Source organism: Cygnus atratus, chromosome 6 (genome assembly GCF_013377495.2).
Source record: "Cygnus atratus isolate AKBS03 ecotype Queensland, Australia chromosome 6, CAtr_DNAZoo_HiC_assembly, whole genome shotgun sequence".
Classification (NCBI taxonomy): Eukaryota; Metazoa; Chordata; class Aves; order Anseriformes; family Anatidae; genus Cygnus; species Cygnus atratus.
Genome location: NC_066367.1, coordinates 23346576 through 23367701, shown reverse-complemented (window position 1 = coordinate 23367701; position 21126 = coordinate 23346576). Strand labels below are relative to the sequence as shown.

The 21126-nt window shown below is 39.0% G+C and overlaps 2 protein-coding genes across 2 annotated transcripts in view; both read right to left on the bottom strand.

The window, feature by feature from the left end:
- PLA2R1 (phospholipase A2 receptor 1) overlaps positions 1-5240 on the bottom strand; it is a 41622-nt gene extending 36382 nt beyond the window's left edge. The window contains 2 exon segments of the mRNA XM_035570901.2: positions 1864-2247; positions 5040-5240. Of these exon segments, the coding sequence (XP_035426794.1) occupies positions 1864-2247; positions 5040-5151 (496 nt within the window). The 5' untranslated portion in view covers positions 5152-5240.
- Positions 5241-14891: 9651 nt separating this feature from the next.
- The window catches only part of ITGB6 (integrin subunit beta 6), a 47012-nt gene continuing 40777 nt past the window's right edge, over positions 14892-21126 (bottom strand). Inside the window, exons 15-17 of the mRNA XM_035536785.1 lie at positions 18602-18721; positions 17011-17177; positions 14892-15191 (exon numbers count right to left, since the gene is read on the bottom strand). Of these exons, the coding sequence (XP_035392678.1) occupies positions 15090-15191; positions 17011-17177; positions 18602-18721 (389 nt within the window). The 3' untranslated portion in view covers positions 14892-15089. The remainder of the gene's footprint in view (positions 15192-17010; positions 17178-18601; positions 18722-21126) is intronic.

Genomic DNA, 21126 nt, shown 5'->3' with positions numbered 1-21126 from the left:
ATTATCCTGCACTTAAATTTGAGAACAACTACATAAAACTATAGTTAGCATAATCAGGACACGCTCAAATGCACGCTCTGCGTATTTTTTGTTTGCTAGTCTGTGACAGACAAGCTATTTAGCATAATTTCCTCTGCTCCTCCCACTCTTGTTTAAATGGATTTCTGATGTTTTTTCCATTCTTATTGTCATTCTCTGGGAAAGGAAATATGAAAGACAAAGGAAAATTAAATAAACTTTTAAAAATATTTTTTATACCATGGGGAATAGTAATCTAAAGAACTGATGTTATGTACCTTTGTTGTCACATCAATTATTAGCTTATAAAATATTTAAAATGTTGCCCTGTCGTATTTTGAGTACTGAGAGAATCAAGTGCAACCCAAAGTTGTAAAAGATTTACCTCAGTATCTCCTTAACCTCAGAGCACATGCTTCTATGAAAGGTCAAAGAACCACAACCATACTTGGAATTAAACTGTTTGCCAAAGATCCCATGTTGATATGCTAAGATCGAAGTCCTTCAACTACAGAATAAGGACATGCTGCCAGTTTCCCAGAGATAATGGCTGGCTGCGCACATGCAAAAAATGCAGTTTATAGATTGTAAATCCCCTTCAAAGCCTTCTAATAGATAATACAAATAAAATGGGTTAAAAGAAATCAAGTTTGCACCTCTGCCTGCTACCACGATGCTAGCTACAGAGGTTCAAGGGATTATCTCAGTCCTGAGAAGAAACAAAATTTGACAGCTACGTTCCTCTCACCCTAGTTAGACACACTTGTTTTGAAGGTAGGGATCCCCCCCAGCCTGTTGGACTAACAGGCTAGCTTGTATTTGCATGTGCATAAGCTGAAGTGGAAAGAAGGAAACAGAAACTGGAAGGGGAAGAAGCTTTGCCAAGACAGTCACTTATTTTCATCCTGAAACTCCCAGGTTGTTGCAGCTCTAGGACTAGACCAGATCTACCTCCATCTCCCTCAATGTACATAGCAAACTTTTAAGACTTCATGGTTTTAAATGTTTTCTGTCTGGTCTTAAGTATAAACTCTGCTAGGTTTTAGAGATGTTGGATGCTACCACGCTTCCATAGGCACCGCAGCTCCCAAAGGAACCCCCTGGAGAGAGCAGAGGCCAAGCCCAGCTGCACCTACATAGGAAACCACCAAGATCAAAGCTCCACAACCCAAATATGTGGAGACCAGAGCTCTGCAACCCCATAAAAACAGTTCAAATGGGGGGAATCAACAGCTCCAGCCTGAGACATGCTATGCAAACATTAAGCCATTCTTCTAAAGAAATGCTGAAGGAGAGGCTGAGGAAGGGGTCAAGGTGCAGCCTGACTGTGGCTGTTCGTGGAAAATGGGTTTATCTTCATCCTTTTTCCTGGAAAACTGTTAAGGTTTGCAGGTCTGGATCCTGACTTAAATTCCTATGCCTTGACTAGCTGTACGACAGGATTAATCAAAAGCCTGATTTCTGCTCCAAAGTTTGGCATGTTCAGAGTCCAGGTGCTGAATGTTGCAAACGTTTGGATAATGCACACCGAGATTGCAGGCTGACCGTCAGTAATCTGAATTCCAAATCCTTCTTTATCTCTCTTTGGGTTTACTTGACAATGAGAGCTGTGGGACTGCAAATACTTAGTTCAGCTTTTAATTTTATAGACCATTTGGAAGAGGCAAGGATTCACAAGGACACCAGGGCCTTTTGGGGGGCCCATATAACAGATGAGGAGAAAAATTAATTGTGCAGTGTACTCAATTTAATTATCGCCTATTAAAAAAATAATCAGACCTTCCTTCAAAAACAACTTCTGAAAATTTTTCCTTTATACATTTCTATGACAAATTTGATTTTTACCTTGGAAAGGATGTTCACAAAGGTCTTCACCATAGGACATGTACTGTGTCCATTGATAATTAGAATTTTTTTTTGCAACAATATCTTTGCTGTTTTCAACAGCTAATTTGTACTCTGATACACCAACCAACGCTCCTTCATCACAATTCCACCATAGTGAGTATTGAGTTGAATCACATTCAAGCATAGTCAATGGCTGTTCTGGTCTACTGATGTTCAGTCCCAGACAGGTACTTCTGCCTATATTGAAAAGCCGACGATTGGATACCCATTTCCATAGCACGTATTTGGAGAGTTGACTGCAGTCTTCCAGAACAAGGCCAGCTGGATCCGCCTTGATGCACAAGTTGGAGCCTGAACTTTGTATAATAAATATCCCCTTATCTGTATGGGGGAAAAAAAAAAGAAAAAAACCCTCTCAGTTTGCAGAATGCTACAGATGATGAAATAGTATTGTAAGACATGTTTTAGCTATTCATGAAGAAAACTGAAAATATCCATCAGAATATCTGACACTTCAAAAATAAGAATACTTGTCTAAATTTACTGCCAGCCAAGTTTGTAACATGCGGACCATTTGACAGATCACTGTGAGATTAGGCAGTGTTTCTCAAGTTGGTCATCCAAAAAACATCAGTCACATTTGAAGAATTAAAGCATCATTCACCAAGAAATACTACATAATGTGGTACAGGTTTAACTGTTACAGCAATTCATATTGAGAGCTGTAAAATAATTCTCTGTGAGGGACTGGAGATCCCAATTAAAGGCTAAAAAGTTTAAGGCTGAAATTGCCATATTCTCTGACATTTTCAAGCCTCACTCTCTGCAACTATATTGGCAGAAAATGTATCTTGCATTTTATGTATGATACAGGAATGGTAGGATTTATCTCAATCCAAGAGCTGGTGGTCAAGAGTTAAAGTATGCCTTAACTACTGGATGCATATTGTTGAGCTATAGATGACTGCCCTGGCTGGACCACAGCAGACGTGGGGAGGTTAGCCTGATGTCCCAGCTTTCTTGGAATCGGGTAGAAATTCACTGAACAATGTGACATCACACTATAAGCATGTGAAAAAAATCAGCTGTTTAACGCCTTGGGAACAAATGTCTAACTGTGCATATAGACTGAAAAAATGAGAGGGGCTAAGGAAATCAGCAAAATAAAACCTATAACAGCTCAGCTATTTCATTTATTCTGAAATCCAGTGATGATTAACCCACGGAGTTCCTCTCACATTATAGGTGAGATACTTATTTTATGTCTCAGGAGATTATTCCCTGAAAACCTGATTAGCATTTCCATTGTGCCATGAAATTTTGCAACAGTAATTTCTACCACATGTGCTTTCTATCTGTAATTCACTACCCCTAACATCCTGAAGAAGTAACAATAACAAAGAGATACTCCAAATCTAGAGTATGAGATGCAGAAGCCCACCCAGATGCTGTGTCAGGGTTCAGCACCTATGGTTTAGGTGTAGCTCTCCAAAAGAAAGCCTTCAGCCAGCAGTGCTGCGCGACAGGCTGAAGACCAGCTCACCATCACACGGCATACACAAGCGGCCCAGGCAAGATACAGGTTACAGAGAGGAGTTTGGTTACAGGTCCTGCACAGAACCTGCTAGTGGCCAGACATACAGCGAGGACAGAAGTCCCCCTGCAAGCTGTAACTCTGGGATCGGGTGCTGTCTGCCATGTGGCTAAGGTTGTCTGTAGCTCATGATGGTGCAGGAGCATGGGCAAGCCTTTCTGACTGACAGCAGGTAGGAACAAGCCTGTTGCATGTAATTGCATTTCCAAGCACCTGGCAGCGGCCTGGCTTTAATCCTTAACTCTCTGGGGGCAGAGCAAGGCTCCTAAAGGAGCTTCCTATGCTCCTTTAGTCCATCACATCTCTACAGCCCTCCAACCACGAGCTCACTGGAACACCATCACTCTGTGACAGACACCCAGCAGGGGACTTCACTTTCGAGTTTTCTGTGAAGCTGTGCAGCTTGTGCTTCCTTCTTCTTACCCATCCTAGTCCTCCACGGGCCACACAGTCTCTATCTACAAGCACAGACTACAAGGTCAGACAGGGTTTCTGCTTCTCATGCTAGGGGAGGGCTTTCCTACAGCAGCCTTATCTTGGCTGGCCAAGAAAATACGTTGTTAATTTACTAGATAAGTAGAAGCTGTGATGTTGTTAGCACCAGTAAATACTGATTAATGAGGTTAATTCACCATGATACCAGGATTCACACTTAAAGTTCTAATACAAGTTCCCAATTTATCTCCACTTGCATCCGTGGTGCCTCCCATGTAACAGCATGAGCAACAACAAGAAACAACTCGGAGATGAAGGGGTCTCTGCCTTCATGAAACCCTTCATGAATGCCCTTATCCGTAAGGCTCTTAAGAGCTGCGATGACTGCAGAGGAAAGATAAGGGTCTTAATGAGGTGGGACAAGGAGACACCCAGAGCGGCACCAAGCCCACACCACACAGGATTCCTGTGCCCATGACCCTGTGGGTGAAGAACCACGAAGAGCTCCATGAGCTTGCACACCCCAGAGGGGCCAAGGAGAAGATCCTAAACCCTGCTCTGAAGGATTTGACGGGGTGGAGGGAGCACTTTGGGAACATCCCCCTTCTTCTGACGTCCAGGCCCCTCCGTACAAGGGCAAGGTGACACCAAGCAAAGTGCCAGAAGCAAAGCTGTAAGAGCCGAGAGCTGTCCGGGTTCCTGTTTACTTAGGTTCGCCACTACAAATAATGTATAACAGAGCTAGGAGAGCAAGATTTTTTCTCTTCCTTCCTCTTCACCTCCCATTTCCTTCCCACCCCCCCCAAAAAACAGCAGTGAAAACTGCTTAAGTGGCAGTAAGGAAAACAGCTGGAATTTATCGGGCGCGAGGAAAACCCCTCGGCACGACCTCCGGGACCAGGTGCGAGGACAGCAAGGCGTGTGCTCGGGCACTGCCCTGGGCCCCTCGCTCCCGCGGGCCGCCCCGAGGATGGCACGGCGAGGCCCGGGGGCTTCCTCCGCACGAAGGGACAGGACCGGGAGGGAGGCGAAATATTCGTGTGTCCCCCCCCCCTCCACGCACACCTCACCGGGGACGCCAGCTGACGAAGCCCCTCCCCGCCCCGCCGTGTCCCCCCCGCGCCACCCCGGGACCCCCACTCACTCCGCAGGGCGGGCACCTCGTCGGGGCTGAGGGCGGCGGCGCCCCGCGGCGGGCTGCGGCCGCCGAGCAGCAGCAGGCAACACGCCAGGAGCCGCAGCCGCACGCCCAGCATCGCCTCGGCTCGGCACGGCACGGCTTGGCCCGGCCCGGCCCGGCCCGGCGCTCACCCGCTCCTCTCCACGCCAGGGGCCAGGCCCCACCGAGCCCGGCCCCGGGGAGGGCGGAGGAGCGACCCCACCCCGCGGAGGGCGGGAGAAGCTCCGGGCGTGAGGGGGGGAGCGCGGCAGCCGCCCGCGGAACTTCTCCGGCCCCGGAGTCCCCCCTCGGGCCCGCTGTGGAGGCGCCTTCGGGCCGGCCGCGGGCTGAGGCGGCCAAAAAGCGCCACACGCGCCTCCTTTGCAGTCCCTAAGCGCTTTCTGGAGTCTGCTTTCCAGTCCGCTTTTCCTAAAAAGAGGCGAGTGACACAAAGACGCTGGAGGCAGGAAAACATCGACAGCGCAGCTCGTGTTCATTGCCTTGTTGGCGATGGCCTTGTTGACATCGCTGCATGTCCTCACACAAACTTTTACAGAGACTTGGTTTTTAGCTAGGTCAGAATGTCAACTGAAGGCACTTTACGTTATTGGCATGGGGAAAAGTAATTTCCTTCTTCCCTCTTGTACATCGCTGTCCTTAGGTCAAGGAAGGATTCATAGGAAGTCCCCCCTTTGGGGACAGTTTCAGTCTTACGGAAGCTATGAATAGCGGGTGGAAAGGCGAAAGCAGAAGCTCTGGGTTTAAGATAGAGTAGCTTTACTGGAATCCACATCACAGTTTGGTTTTAATCAGCGTGGGCATGTATCTGCATTGTTCTTCATTCATAGCAGACAAATAAGTATCTACATTTATATATAAATGTGTAAGCGTAAGCATACAGTGCCAAAGCAGAGCCAAAACGACTGGCCTCTCTTCCCCCATGCCCACTTCAGTTACGGTACAGGGACAGGAACAGAAACCGCTGGGCCTGGGGGAGCTCCAGATGGGGAGTTTGGTAGAAAGTATTGAGAAATTAGGGAAGCCCAACACTTACAAAGAAGCAGATGAGTGGAGGGTTTTCTCCCTGTTTTACAGATGATAAAAATATCTGGCACAGAAGAACAAACAGCAGGAAACATCACTGAACAAGCTGTCCTAGAAGTGACCTGACTTCAGAAGACAGAAGGGCTCTAACTCTCAAGAAAATGTAATGTGCCCCCCAGGAGAGCTGCAGCCTTCAGAGAATTTCAGATTTTGAGAGAGAAGCTTGTTACCGAGCTGTTTTTGAAAAATTGGCCACTCTGAACTGTCTAAATCTCTTCAGGAGTGTTGGCTACCATTTTGAGTCCTGAGCTCCGGAAAACCTGCTGCTGACTCTTACAGTGCGTTTGCACTCCTACATTTGAAGAAAACAGTGCCAGTGAGCAAAAACAGGGCTGCTCCAAGCTATGGGGAGCACTGCCACAGGTGGATTTTTCTGCTCATTTCACTAAGACTGAAATAAGCATGTTCCGATTACTGATATCTAACAAGGGACTTATCAAAAATATTTATGTAAATATTTTACTGAATATGAATTAGCAACTTAATAGTTCTGAGTAGCTTTACTTCCTCTTTTTTTTTTTCTTTATTATTCACATTTTCCTCTTTGACTAAACAATTCTTTACCGTCGTGGATATATTCTGTTCTTACTAAACCGTTAAATTCTTTCTAGTGCAGCTGCATTACACTGGCCTTTGTATTTATAGCTAAGCTGTACTAGCTGCCTTACAGTAATGAGACATCTTTGCTGGCATAGTGCTGGCAACATGGTTAGCAACATTTTCTGAAGCAAACTTGATGACAGTTTGTGTTATTTTGCAAAGGAAATGGTAAATTTATTTATTCTATGCTTTCCTTCAAGGCATTCATTGTAGCGATTTGGCTTTTATTTCCTTTTCTGTCTGGAACTCTTTTTTTAAAAAAATATTTGCATCTTCATTTCTGAATTGATGATCTATTTTCTATATCTATTTTCTATTTGGACACCTATAGATGCACTTGTCTGAGCTCCTCTGCCTTCACTATTTAGGTATTCTGCATATGTGTTCTGTATCTCCCGGTACCTTTTCTTAGCAATTAACTCAGCCTTCTGTATGAGGCCCATACACATCCACAAATACAAGCCCCTGTCAAATTCACACTAATTCAATTTTCTCAGACTTGTTGCTTCTGCTAACCTTGGGTCAGTATGCTTAAGATATATGTGACTGCCATCAAGGCATATATGGGCAGCCTCCTATTGTTAGTACTGCTAGAGTGAAATCAATGTTGGAATAAGACTAAAAATTTTTGCAAAGATCTGATACAAAGGAGTAGTTAGTGTGTTCCCAAGAAGAGCTAGTAACAGACTTAATTACTAAACAGACCTGTGACATTTTGTCAATACCAAAACCCACACATACTGTGATCAAGAATCTACACATTACACTTCTTAAACAAACTAATAAAAATCATCATATAACTGCTTAGCAGACATTTTAGAATAAATAAAAATCCCATAAACCCTTCACAACTTTTGTTTTGTGGTTTAAAACATACCTGAGAGACTGATAGTTTTCTCCATGTTTTTTGATCATATGCAAGTGGGCCTGTAGGCACAAACCATTCTAGATTTGCTTGACCAGTTTGTGTCTTCACACCATGCTAACCACTTCCTTAAGCAGATCCCTCCCTCCTTTCATTTTATCAGAAAAATGCTTCATAAATCAGGGTAGCAGGGAATAAGCAGGTTCCTCTAGAACAAAAACGGGAGTGGACGCTGATTTTGACAGTGAGCTACAGAGAATACAGTTCTTTATCAGCTCCAGGCAAGCGGATGCCTTCAGGCCCAAGTCCTTCAGTCTGTGTTCCCACCACACCTGCAGGGCCATGCTGTCCTGCCAAAAAGCTGGGGTGGTTTGGCAGCACAACAGGACCTGGCTGAAACTCAAACCTGCAGCTGCTGCCCTCCAGCTGCCACCACACCACAGGCCTCTTGCCAGGCCTCATTGCCCCGCCATGCATCCTGCTGATTTAATGGTGTCTGACACAGGAGCGCGGCGGAGTTTGGGCTTGGTTTGGTCTAAACTGGAGGTGATGGAAGCCACAGTGTACTAAGAGACCAAGAACATCTACTTGGGAAGGATAGACAGCCTCTAGCAATGTGCCATCAGTCTAATATCCCAAAACATACTGGGTGTGACATTCAGAACAAGGATAAGTGCTGGCAGGAATGCCAGGACACAAGGTGTACCCAGTGCTAACACTGGCATGACTTTACAGGCTGGCAGAGGGTGTGCCCCTGAAGCATGTACACTCTTTCCCAGAAGAGCTTATCTTTTTTCCAGCCATGCATGCACATTTAGACTGAGAGAAATCCTACAGGTAGTGCAAAAGAATGTCCACGGTCTTTGGAGAATATGCACACAGAGAAACCCAAATTAATTATACTTTGCCTCTTTCCTTTAACCAATTTGTTTTCAGGTGAAAAAAATACATTAGGTATCTTACTTTGCACTCAATAAAAATGCATATACATTTATATTTTTCTTCTCTTATTTATTTATTTATTGTGGTAAATCCGATATGTGGTCAGTCTCATATCTGAGGATTTAAGAACTTGGATTTAAGAAAGTCTGGAAACCAGGGCTCCCATTGGCTTTACACAGTGGTAGAATATGTCTTCGCTACTTTATATAATTATATTTTGTATTATGTCTACAGACATGCACACATAAGTGTATGCACCAGGGAAACACTTGTTAACATTTCTGGTGTTTTCTCTAAACTTTATGCTGGTAAGAAAGCAGAAAAGGAAATTATTTTTCCTTTGCATTCTCCCATACACATACTGAAAAATTAAAGACAAGAAATGTAACTTCATTGGTAAAACCCAAAGCTCTTTAGCTACTGCTCATTTCAGGTATGAGGAGAATAACATTTGCTGGTGGATTGTTTTCTTGTGAAAGACCTGGACACATTATGCAGAATAGCATCATATTTCTGCAGGGAATTCTGTTCACTGTAATGAGACTTGAGTTTATCATCAGGTGCAAACGTGCAGTCAAAATACTTAAATGCTTGAATTGAAATAGACTCTGATTATGGGTCATGGAAAGGCTCTAACAACTTTATAACCAATGGGAATGACTTGCCACCGATGCTATTAAACCAGTCAGTTCAGATATCTTGGCCTTTGATATGGAGAAAGACAGAGGAGTTCTGTTATTCATCTTTCTTTATCTCTTTAGAATCTCACCATGCAAGAATTCAAAATTTAATCTAAATTAATTAAATTGGTAGCTGTACAGAAAATAACAAACTAAATTAAACATGTTCAGACACTCCTGTCCTTACCTTGGAATACAGATTAACTAAGACCAGTTCAATTCAAAATGGATGTTGTCTACACAGTTTTCATGGGAATTAGCCAACCCTCATTAAATTCCTAGATTTATTTTGGAATGAATTTCCTGAGTGCCACTTGTGGACAAACCCTGATGTAGAGTCTTTCCACACACTCTTTGGGAATACTAAGTAATCATCCACTATGAACACAGTAATCACCATGTCCCGTGACAAGTCTCTATCTCTGATAAAGCTCTAGTGATTAACACCTGTATCTTCCAAATTCAGGGACCATAAGAAGGGGAATACAAAATCTATAGTTTACAGGAAGATGTTGAACTGGTTTCTTGTAGCTGCTGTCCCAGACAGCTTGAAGCAGTAGCTACAGGTACTCTAGGATGAACATGAGGTACAGACCAATGCATCTATAAACATTCAAATTCTCTTGCTTGCCTATGGTTCATTTGATTGTCACCTTGCGAATTGGCTCATGACACATTACTACAGAGGACTTCCCCAGCAGACACTGAGGGGGTGTTGTCAAATATTTCTGTAACAGTTCATTGATTTTAAGGATTGCTAGTACCCTTCATTTGAAGAGTTCCTTTTCCTGGTTTGATATATTTTCTGGATCAATTTCTCTAACATTTTTAACATTATTGGGGATTTGTTTGTGTGCTTTTCTATTTTTTGTTTTTGTTTGTTTTTTTATATGTCTTTTTATCAAATCGATCATAACTTAAAATAGAAGCAACCTTTACATGGTTTGTTACATGGTAATTATGCTATAATTATAGGTCTGATTTTCAAGTCAGTTGAGAGTTTTAGAGAAAGCAAGTCTTAACCTCTCACCTAAGATGAACAACAGCAGCCATAATTTGCCTTTGAACTAGAGTTGTTAACTTCGAAGCCAGAAGTTGATGGTACACGCTTTTCCAAACACAAGTAACATCCAACTGCTGAACACTAAATAGGAATTTCCTGTTTTTCATACATAAAGACCTCGTTTTTATTTACATTCGTACCTTGTCTAAATATGGAAACAGTAATGAAAAAGCCACTGTTGAGCAAAGTTAACCAACCTGTGGAAAAATAGCATTTTTAAAAATATATCATGACTTGAGAACTTAATCTATCTGAATACAGAAATGTCTTGAAACAATTTTAAATTATCTAATTTGATTAGAAATAAAGCTAAACTGTAGTGTAAATAACATGAGGTAGGCAGAGGTTCCAACAAAAATCAGCTTTCAGTTCTGTCTGCTTTGTGCATAGCGATTGGTAGAACAAAGAGACTGAGCCAGCTTCAAGAAACAATGTTCTGATCTACTAAAATCTTTGAAAAGCCAAAGCTTTTTCATTTAGCCACACTGTGTGTAATTATTGTGTTTTTATTGCTATTTGTCAGTGTTAGCTGGTATATACCTCAGTGAAAACACAGAAGAAAAGTTTCTAAGCATGAACCATTCCTACAAACCAAACAAAATAAGAATGCATAGAAATCTTTGAGGTAGAATAAATTCTAAATTACATAAAATAAGTATACATTACACATTTATATCAATTTCAGTTTTAACAATCCACTGTGAAATTCAAGAGAACATGATATTATTATGTGCCTGGAGAATAGAATTGGCTTTAAATACAGCTCATTCAAGGATGCAAAGGAATATTCGCTTCCTCAGAGCAGGAAATTAGCAGACATCAAAATACATTAGTCTTGATTAGAAATAAAAAGTAGAGGTAACTTTCATATTAAACAGAAAACATGCACTTTGCCATGTAGTTCCAAAAAGATGTTACTATTATTAGACTTACAAAATTAATGGATCTATGGATCTTTAGCTTTAAGCAAGTTGTGTATTTTAGGTGCTATTGTATGAAAAGAATGCTATACGTAATCAATCATATCTCCAGAAATCAGTTGCTTACAGGATTCACCCATTAATCACTTCCTTGAAAAGTAAAAGAATCACAAATAAAAGATCATCCAGACATGTTAAATCTCACGTACTATCTTAAGAAAGGTAGAGAAGGAATTTATCAAATTAGCTGTAGGGTATGCCAAAGCATGAAAAAGTTGCTAAGATTAATCAAATCACGTAAAAAAAAGATAGAGACACATGATAAAATGGAAAGTGAAGAAAGAATAAAAGTATATAAAAATGCATTATATTTTGTAATCTTTATTGAAGGTTTAATAATCCTTCTTTTACAGAAAGAAGTTGAGGCATTTACCTGTTTTTTGCAAATAGACCAAGATAAAAAATACCTCTTATTTACTTTTAGATTGTGTGTGATAAGTACTGTGGGGCAATAAATCCCTTACACCCATTGCAAAAGAAACCTGGACTTCTGTATAACATTAGACAACACATGGAGAGTATTGCACTTGACGTTTTGCTCTTGTATCCCGACTTATTACCCACTAGTTATATTACAAACCAAAGCTGAATGCAATCTGAACATATACAATACAGGTTAACATTTAACTTTTATAAATCAAAGGAAGAATTAACCACTTAATATACATTACTGAAAATACCATTTTACAAAAGATACACCAATACAACAAAATTGCTAATGATTTTTGTTTTTATTTAGTTTAACTCTTCAGTGAGTAGATTTTCTATTAAAAATGTTTTGGCCACTCTCAAGGTCCAGCCCCAGGTCAAAACAATATTCATGAAAACAGCAGAAAGACTTTTTCATCCCACTCACCACACACAAACCCACTCAGAATTTGGTGGAGGAAGAAGAAAAGGAGAACTTTGATACAAATACTACAAGATAAAATGATATAATTAATAAAAAGATATGAACACCACTCTTTTTCTAGGGTGAACGTAAAGTAAGATCCTGAAATCTAGTTGTTTTCTTTTTTTGTCAAAATTTATGATCTAAATTAATGCTGTTAAAAGAATGGCTCATCCCTCAATAACAGAAATCTTTCTCACTAAGCCCTTCTATTTTCTCTTGTCTGATGAATTCTTAATTATCTGAGTGATTTTCATCCTGAAAATTTTGAAGGTGCACAGCACATTTGTAGTGCACTCAGTTACAGCAGGGAAATTGAAGAACATACTGCCTAAATTTCTGTTCATTTTTGATAATTTACAGAGAGATTGCTAGGAGAATTAATTGGAATGTAAACACTGCCTCCATACCAAATCAGATCTTTGCTGATGAGCAGAAGATGTAAGTGATGGTAACAGACTGCGTAGCTTTGTGAAATAAAAGCTCCTGTAGAAACAGGGAACATAGACCACTGAACATTTTATATGAAACGTGAACACCACTTGAGAATGTCTGAATACTGAAAAGTAGTTCAATGTTGAAATGGGTGACCTACAGAACAAGGGCTTTCAACCCTCATACTGAGCTGCAAAATCAGCCTTTTCAGACGCAGAACTTAAAAGATACTTAATAAAGAGTAAAGATCTTTTTTTATACTTAAAAAAAACCAAAACACTAATTTCCTCTAGAAAAAAGATGACTTCTATTTGAAAAATACAAGAGTAACAGATAATTCACATGGGATAAATCCAGATTTCCCTGGTCCTTTGGGCATTCCTGGCCCAAATGGAATTTGAGACAGACTTCAGGTGCCACCTTTACCTGCAATGGGTTTTTATCCATGTGCCAGGGAAGTAGGATTTGGTACCACATGCAGCTTGCACTGACATTTGTAGGACTTTAGTGGTTGGAAGGGCTGCAGATGCAGGTCTTTGTCATGCACATTTTCACCTTGAGATATGCAAGAGTACTGAAGACTAAAGATGTGAACCTGTAATTAACTTGTTCCAGTTTAATGACAGCCATCATTCCCTTCACACTGCAATCATTTCTTACGTGTTTATAGCATCAGTTCCTTTCCAAAGGCATCAGATATTGTTTATTTGCACAGAAATATATACTATAGGTTCTAATCCACTAATAGACAGTATTAACTGGTTTGTTTAAACAAAACAATCTTTGTAAACCAAAACTAATAGTTTCACTGAAACTAGATCCTCATCTGTAGCCATTGACTCCAGTAGGCTTTGGATCAGGCCCTAAAACAGGCATGGGTCAGACCTAGCTGATATATCAGTCTCATATCCAGTAGTGGCAGAGGATATAGAGACTGAGGTTGCACAGACTTTGTAAATATTCATTACAAAATGGACAAGTTTTTAGATCAAATACATAGTTTACCATAGGGAATGTACATAACTGTTTGTCTGTGACTGTATCAATGTACCTGTGTTTTCTAAGTCTTTTCCTGTAAGTATGTTTGTACGTACATTTTGACCATCTATTCCAGATAATTAAAAATGCAGAGGAAAAGTGATATTAAAAAGTAAACTACGCTATTGTTAGCTTAAAATAGCCCAATACTGTAACTTTTTTATGCCATCATGTTAGTTGATTTTGTTGAGGATTTTTTTTTCTTAATGATATTCACAATATCAACATTACAATTTAAGAAGTTATGGTAAGTCATTAGTAACTAGTTAAAACTGAGATTTAAAAATCCTCATTAGTGTCATAGAAATGAATATCAAGTGGAATTCATAGATCTATTTGTTGCTTAGTATGAAAAAAAATGACTAAAAGAGATGAATTAATTATTTCACACATGAATAAAATGTTTGGCTGCTGGGCATTAAAAGAACCTCCCAGTTTAGGATATATCAACAAAAAGTACTGCCTTTTTGTGTGACACTAAGTCTCAATGTATGAAATTTTCCTGCACATAAAGAGCTCATGCAACAGTTCATGCAATGGTCCAGCATGAGAGGTTTATTTTCAGTGCCTAAACAGGAGATAAATGGTAAAAAGACTTGGGGGGGGGGGAATTCTGGTAATCCTCTCATTTAAAGTTTCTCTACCAGGGCCACTAATTTAAAAATATTTCTGTTTTGCTCTTGATCCTCTCTACTGGAATTTAAGGGAAAGGGGGGAAAAAAGAACTTTATACCTGAACAGAAAACAACTATGCAAGTGAATATGAGGTTGATTTAGTTTTCCCTGAGATAACCTCAGGGAGTGGAGGATTCTTAAAGAACATCAAACAGCAACCAATTCAAGGACAAGGAAAGAGGAAAGCAGGACAAGAAAGAATTAAAGAGGAGGTATCTCTATACCTTAGATACATGGAAGGTAGGCCATAGCAGTAGTTGTTTCTGATGAAAAACTATTCAGTCAAACAGGTGATATGAGGAACCTCTAACCACAGTAGTTTAAGCAGCATTGACGAAAAATTTATGGTATTGAATTTAAACCAGCCCACCAAACAGACTGGTATAAATACATTCCTAAACACAAATGCATTTGGGTTCTGTGGGTGAACAAAGTAGTATACAGCTCATTTTATACACTTAACTTCACAAAAATAAGCTTACTTTGATGATTTTTAATCCTCGGTAGTAATGAGCAAATTAAAAATGGTGATTTTATTTTTCTAAGGTGGGGGTGGTTTAATATCAAAGCTGTTTGTTTTTAATTTCTGTTAACCTTTACCACTGGTGCTATCTATAGTTTTCCCAACATAAGATATTTTCTCTAACAGAATGATTATACTACTGCAACATGCGAACAAATATCACATAATCAGCTGAGAAGAAACAAATAGAGTTTTTAGATTTCCTGCCAGTAAAATTAAGTTTGTAGTGTCCAAAGTGCTAATAGAAATCTGCAGCCGTGGCTCCTTTATGCTTTTCTTGGTTCTTGTAAGTGACATTTTTAAAAGTGCTTGTTGAGCCTCTGTACAGTGGATTTGTTTCCTTTAAAAAAAAAAAAAAAAAAAAAAAGAAGAAGAAATGCAAATCTCACAGTGTTTAACTCATCTTGCCATTGCTTCAGCTGCAAGCATATATTGCTGCAAACCACTGCTTTTAACATACCTCTTTAGCAAAGGGTTAATTTTGATCCATGATTTCAACAATTGCTAGCCCAGTGTTGTGATACAAGTCTTACACACACCAGCTGGTACCACTCTGCTTCCCAACATGCAGAAGATGATTAGTACTCTACTTTGTGGGAAACCCAGGCCAGACACCTGCCTAGCGCAGCAATTTGTTCCCAGCAGTGGGCAATTTATATCTATGCAAATTTTATCATCTAAAATATCTGTGGAAATAAATAATTTGCCTCAGACAGGTATTGTGTAAAGATGTCTTTTGCTTCTTTGGAGCCTGCTATCTCATTGTTCTTGTACAGGAAAAAGTCAGTGAAAAAATGTGCTATATTCAATTTCTCCAGTGATAATTTTATAGACCACTATCACATTCTCCTCCCGCTATTTCTTCTCCCTAGTGAGGACTTCTGGTCTATTCTTTGTACAGAAGTAATTCTGTACCTTTGATCATTTCAGTATAGACTTTAGCAACTTTCTGATATTCCAAGATACTAAAAATTAATCCAGTCTGTCTCAGGCAACACAAGTCAGTCTAGGGTCAGAAACATACTTCCTTCCGCATCTGCCTCTCAGATTAAAGTAAGGCACATACTCAAACAATACTTTATCAAATACATAAGTTACTGTGTCCTAAATGTTGTGATTGAACCATTCTAAAAACACAGAGAAAATGCACAGAAATACAAAGAAAACTCAACTGTGAGATGTGACTTGTCAGGGTCTTCTTGTGTGAGCCCCACCAACTGCCACGTACTAGAAGGGTAAGTCCCACCTAGGCTTTTAATACTGGCCTCATTCCCTTTGTATCATTTCCTCTTGTGACAGAAAAGAAAATATTTCTATCAACTGTGTCCTTCTCTTCCCTCTTACCACACACAGCCCTCCTGAAGGATTAGGAAACCATTTTCAAGTGGCCTTGCCTGTAAGTAACTAATTTTTCCCATCTCAAAAACTGAAAGGCAGGCAGTGTCCATTCTTGCAGAAATGTCGCAATCATCAAGTTTTGTAGAGGAATATAGCTAAGTAAACTGTAGCATATTGCATATCCTCCTGACACCCATCAGAAATGCTTACTCAACATGATTTTTTTTTCAAAAAGTCTCAGAAGTCATAGAACTATTGCAGAAGAACAAAAAAGCCAAGGGCAGAAGGGAAATAGGAAAACGGAACGTGGTATCAGCTTGCATTAGACATATGCACGCTATAGATAGAAGCTAAGGGCTAGATTGCTCTGTCCTTTTACCTACATTTTGGACAGCTTACATTGCTGCTACGTGTAAGTGGGCTCTCATTGTTATAGAGGCCATTGATAACCTCACTTTCCTACAGCAGGCTCTATATCTAAGGAGTATACCTCTGATAATTATGTAGGCAGTGAGCAACTTGGCTAAGATTAATCAGAGTTGAGGTACTAATTAAAAAAACAACTCATAAAAGTATTATCTACACCATTTTATATGTGGAAGAAAATAAACCAAGAGGTTGAACACTAGCTATTCTTCATCCCTAAAAAAAATTAGAGATTTAATAGAATTTTTCAACTTTATAGAATACCAAAAGTAATAAAAATCTATGAGTAAAGCCAATCAATTTAAAAGAACACAACCAAGACAGAGTTTAAAGATATTTGTGCATCATGCAACAAAATTAAAGAACCTCATATAAAATTAATGCATTTAACATACCGTGTGCCATTTAACTTTTGATTTTTCTGCTTCGAACTTGGCCACCTCTTTTCGGTCTTGAACTGACACCAGCAATTTCCATATACAAAGCAAAACAATGCCAATCAGGAGGATAGCAAGGGTGACACCCACCATTATCATCGGGATATTTGGAAGCTGTGGGCAATCTGTGAAAACAGAAATAATTATGACTGCAGATATCCAATCAGTAAGTTTTAGGCAATTAAAAACAAGCAAGAGGCATTCTGTGGTTCTCATTTGCTGGGAGCTGTGCATGCATTTTCCTCCAAGCCCATATTATTTTACTCCTACTAGCTTGCTAAAGGGTTAGCAAGCCTGAAAAATACTGCCTTGAAATGTAAAAAAAATAAAAAAAGTAAAAGCTTTTTTACCATGTTGATTAGCAGCTGCTGAATACAGACCCAGATTCTGATGAGGAAAGTTAGAAAATTATTTTCCTATTTGTGTCTTTATAATTACAAAAATAGGGCTGGGTTGTATTTATATGTATTTAATAAAGAGAAAATCTCTCAGTGGCTTACCTTTCAAATCTTGAGTGTTAGGGGTATAGTTTACAAACAAATGTGTTTCTTTAGTTTTAATTTTTAGTACAGCAATCTTTGCTGCAATCAAAAAATTTATAGAAAACCACACTACTGATATTATAATAAAAGCTGCTTTTTTGTGCAGTGAAATCACTTTCATTATCACATGTATGCTAGAGAAAACCTACACAAAGGGTTAACAAAATAAATGCCATTTGTACTAACAGAGCTAAGTTACAAATTTGCATGGCTTTCCCTAAAACATAACCAACATTTAGTACTGAGACACTGGGTGTGACCAAAAAAAATTAATTTTACTGCCTGGAAGCCAAACTGCTTGGCAGCTGAAAAGTGGTGTCTGTGTTCTCTCCTGTCCCACAAGATTAGAAGTGTTACTGAAAAAAATCAGTAGTGAAATAGCAGTAAATAAAAAAAAAATGTTAAATGAAAGGATATAAAAAGATCTGTTGAATATTTGTTATTTATGCAAGGCACTCAAAACTTAATACTACTACAACATTAAACAATTATAAAGATGCATTTTGTCAGGTATAGCCAGTGTTTTGAATAAATAGTTCAATTTGCAAAATGTATGTCATTTCAAAGTGGATTACAGTTTTCTGATATAACACACAGGACATTTGTTATTGTCATCTTAGAATTGCACAGTACTTTAGAAAAGTTAACAAACTCTTGCAGCCATTGGGGTGATAAGAGGTTTATGGGTATGAAACTCAGAGACAGGTGAAGTGGCTCGTTTCAACCCACAGAGAGAGGCAGGGCTGAGGAGCAGAGTTCAGCAATGTCTGATTAATCCAGTGGATCATTCTGCCCATCTTCCATGGGAGACCAAGCACTTGTTTTACTGCAGCATTAAATAAATGCTTCAGGAGGTGCTCTTTTGGCTGGCAGAGGACAGTTACAAACACAAGGAGGTGCAGTGCTGTTCAAAAGAGCTCAGCTTCTGGCATTGCTCAAACTGATTGTCTGTCCCATCTGTGCTTTTAAACCAGATTTCACGTAGAAGAGGTAACATAACTGCTTACCTTTCTGCTTTATGCTATGAATGACTGTCCTTCCCTGTTCATCCACAGCCAGTAGAAATGTGGTTATACACTCATTTTCCCCCTGCAAAGAGCAAGGAATGGATTTATCCTCTGAAAAATCTGCAAGGGGGGAAAAAAGTCATCCATCAAATCAAGTGAAATTTAACATGCAATAACAAGAGACACTGCTGGTGTAACATTTGTCACAACCTTGTCTGTATACGGTAAAGAGTGAAAGATGAAAGCAGAAATACCCTCATAGTTTCTACTGATTTTAAATACTTTTCTCTCACTCCAGGTTTTGTTTTGTCTTTTTTTTTTCTTCAGATTTTTCACTTGCATTTCAGAAGAACTGATCCAGGTGTTGTCAATCTGCACTGACCATCCAGTGCACTTTGCTAATCTGTAGTGTGAATTTCAATGAATTGGAAGTAATTCTAATGTGCTTAACCACCAGCTGTCTGGGAAATGTAATAGTCCCCAATTATAGGACAAAGTAAACAGTATGTTCTCTTTGGTTTAGAGCTAGTCACATGCCTAGATTATGTTTCAAAAGTAGATACATACATATCAAACAGAAATGGAAACTGTTTAAAGACATTTATGTCTTCAGCAATAGATACTTCAACCATCAGTATGCCAAATGTTGTCATGACAGTAATATAAACAACAGTAATATAAATTAATAACAGAAAGCTGTGATTCTGGGATCTTTGTAATGTGATTCAAAGGGAAGCAGATAAAAAGTAACCTGAGATGACAGTCTGCCCCGGTTTATTTGTCTCTTCATTTAATGCAGATCTGCTGGAAAATTTAATCCTTTTTTTTTTTTTTTTTTTAAATGATTCCTAACTGGGAAACCTTTTCTGCTGAGAAAAGTTCATTCAAAAGGCAAGAGGGAGACAGGAGAAAGCTACCTGTGACAGACAATATAAAGCAAATAGGATAATTGAAAATTGAGACTACCGGTCCAATGCCAGAAATGCTGTAATTCTGAGCCTAACCATTATATAATATTTTGACAGGGCAAAAATATCCTGCCTTATAGCTTTGTGCACAAATACCTCTGTGGCTGAATGCTTATTATGTTTCCATATAACCCATGATTAAAAGACCATTGGAAAGCTAGGTATGCTTTTCAATACATTTTTAGAAAAATGTGTTCAATTTCTATTTGCAGAGGTTAAAAAAAAAATATCAAAAAAACCCACAACAGTAAGCTTCTGAAACATTTTTGTGAAAATGATCAATTGTAACTGTAACGCTTCCATTATTTCTTATCCAGTCAAAACTTCTACTGAAATTTCATAGCAACCGTGCTAAAAATCTTCAGTCCTCAAACTTTGGCATCAAGAAGAGTAATGAAATATACAGTAGGAATCTGAGAAGAACAATGGATTTTAAAGTATCTATCGTACATGAAGAAATAAATTCTCACCTTTTTTTGATCATAAGGTTTGGTCTTATAGCAAACACTATTAGACAGTAAAGAGGGTACAAAAGTATAAACATTTGACTGCCCTTTTCTCTGCTTGTTATAAAGTGAGAATCACGTCTGGTTGGATTTTAATAGAAACATATTCTTGATTTGTGCTAATCTTGTATTTAACCTGTTGCCTGTCCTTGATGTCAGAACAACACGTTATCTATCAAGGTGACAGGCAGACAAGACGTGCCAATTTATCAAGATTTGTTTTTGTTAAAAGGACTAAAACCTCCAGACTGAATGTACTGAATTAATGACACTCAATGCTAGGTCACAGTTCCAGTAATGCTATCACAGGTTTTGCAATATTTGTTGTTTCCCAACTCCTTTAAGCAAGCAGATCCAAAGAATATTAGCTTTTTCTTTAAAAAGGGTAGTTTTTAGCCCTCCTGAAAACAGAGAAAACCTTGCAAGCATGTTCCAAATATAAAACACAAACAAACAAACAAACAGCAGGTAAAAACTACAAATATATTAATTATTTTTAAATTATATTTAATTTTATATCATAATTTCAGACCAAGGCATGAAGAAATGTGATTATGTGCAAGGACACAGAAATGAAGATGCCAGTTCAGACTATTCAGAAAACAGTTTATACTTAGTATTTTTATTTCTCTGATATTATTTCTAGGATGATGGATCACTAAGGGAGACTACTAACTAGAATATTTTCATTTCATAGGTGCAAAAATTCACCTAGGTAGGTAAATTTCTGTAATTTACACCTATGTCATTTTCTGTGTTTTGTAGTGAAACGTAATACTTTTCCATCTTGTGCTTGCAGCCTAATTCCATTAATTTCAATGTGATTTGACATCACTGGAGTCACACAGGAAGAAGAATTGGGTAACAGTGGCAAGATGGATTCTCGAAGTATGAAAGACTACCTGTGTCTTAACAGACAATTAGATAAAAGAATCAACAAAATTCTGTCTGGAAATTTAAATGTCATTATGCCCTTTCTTGTTTGCCTTTTACTCAACAGAATTGTTTTTCTGGGGGGCAGTTTCACTTCACTTTGAGACAGAACCATAGA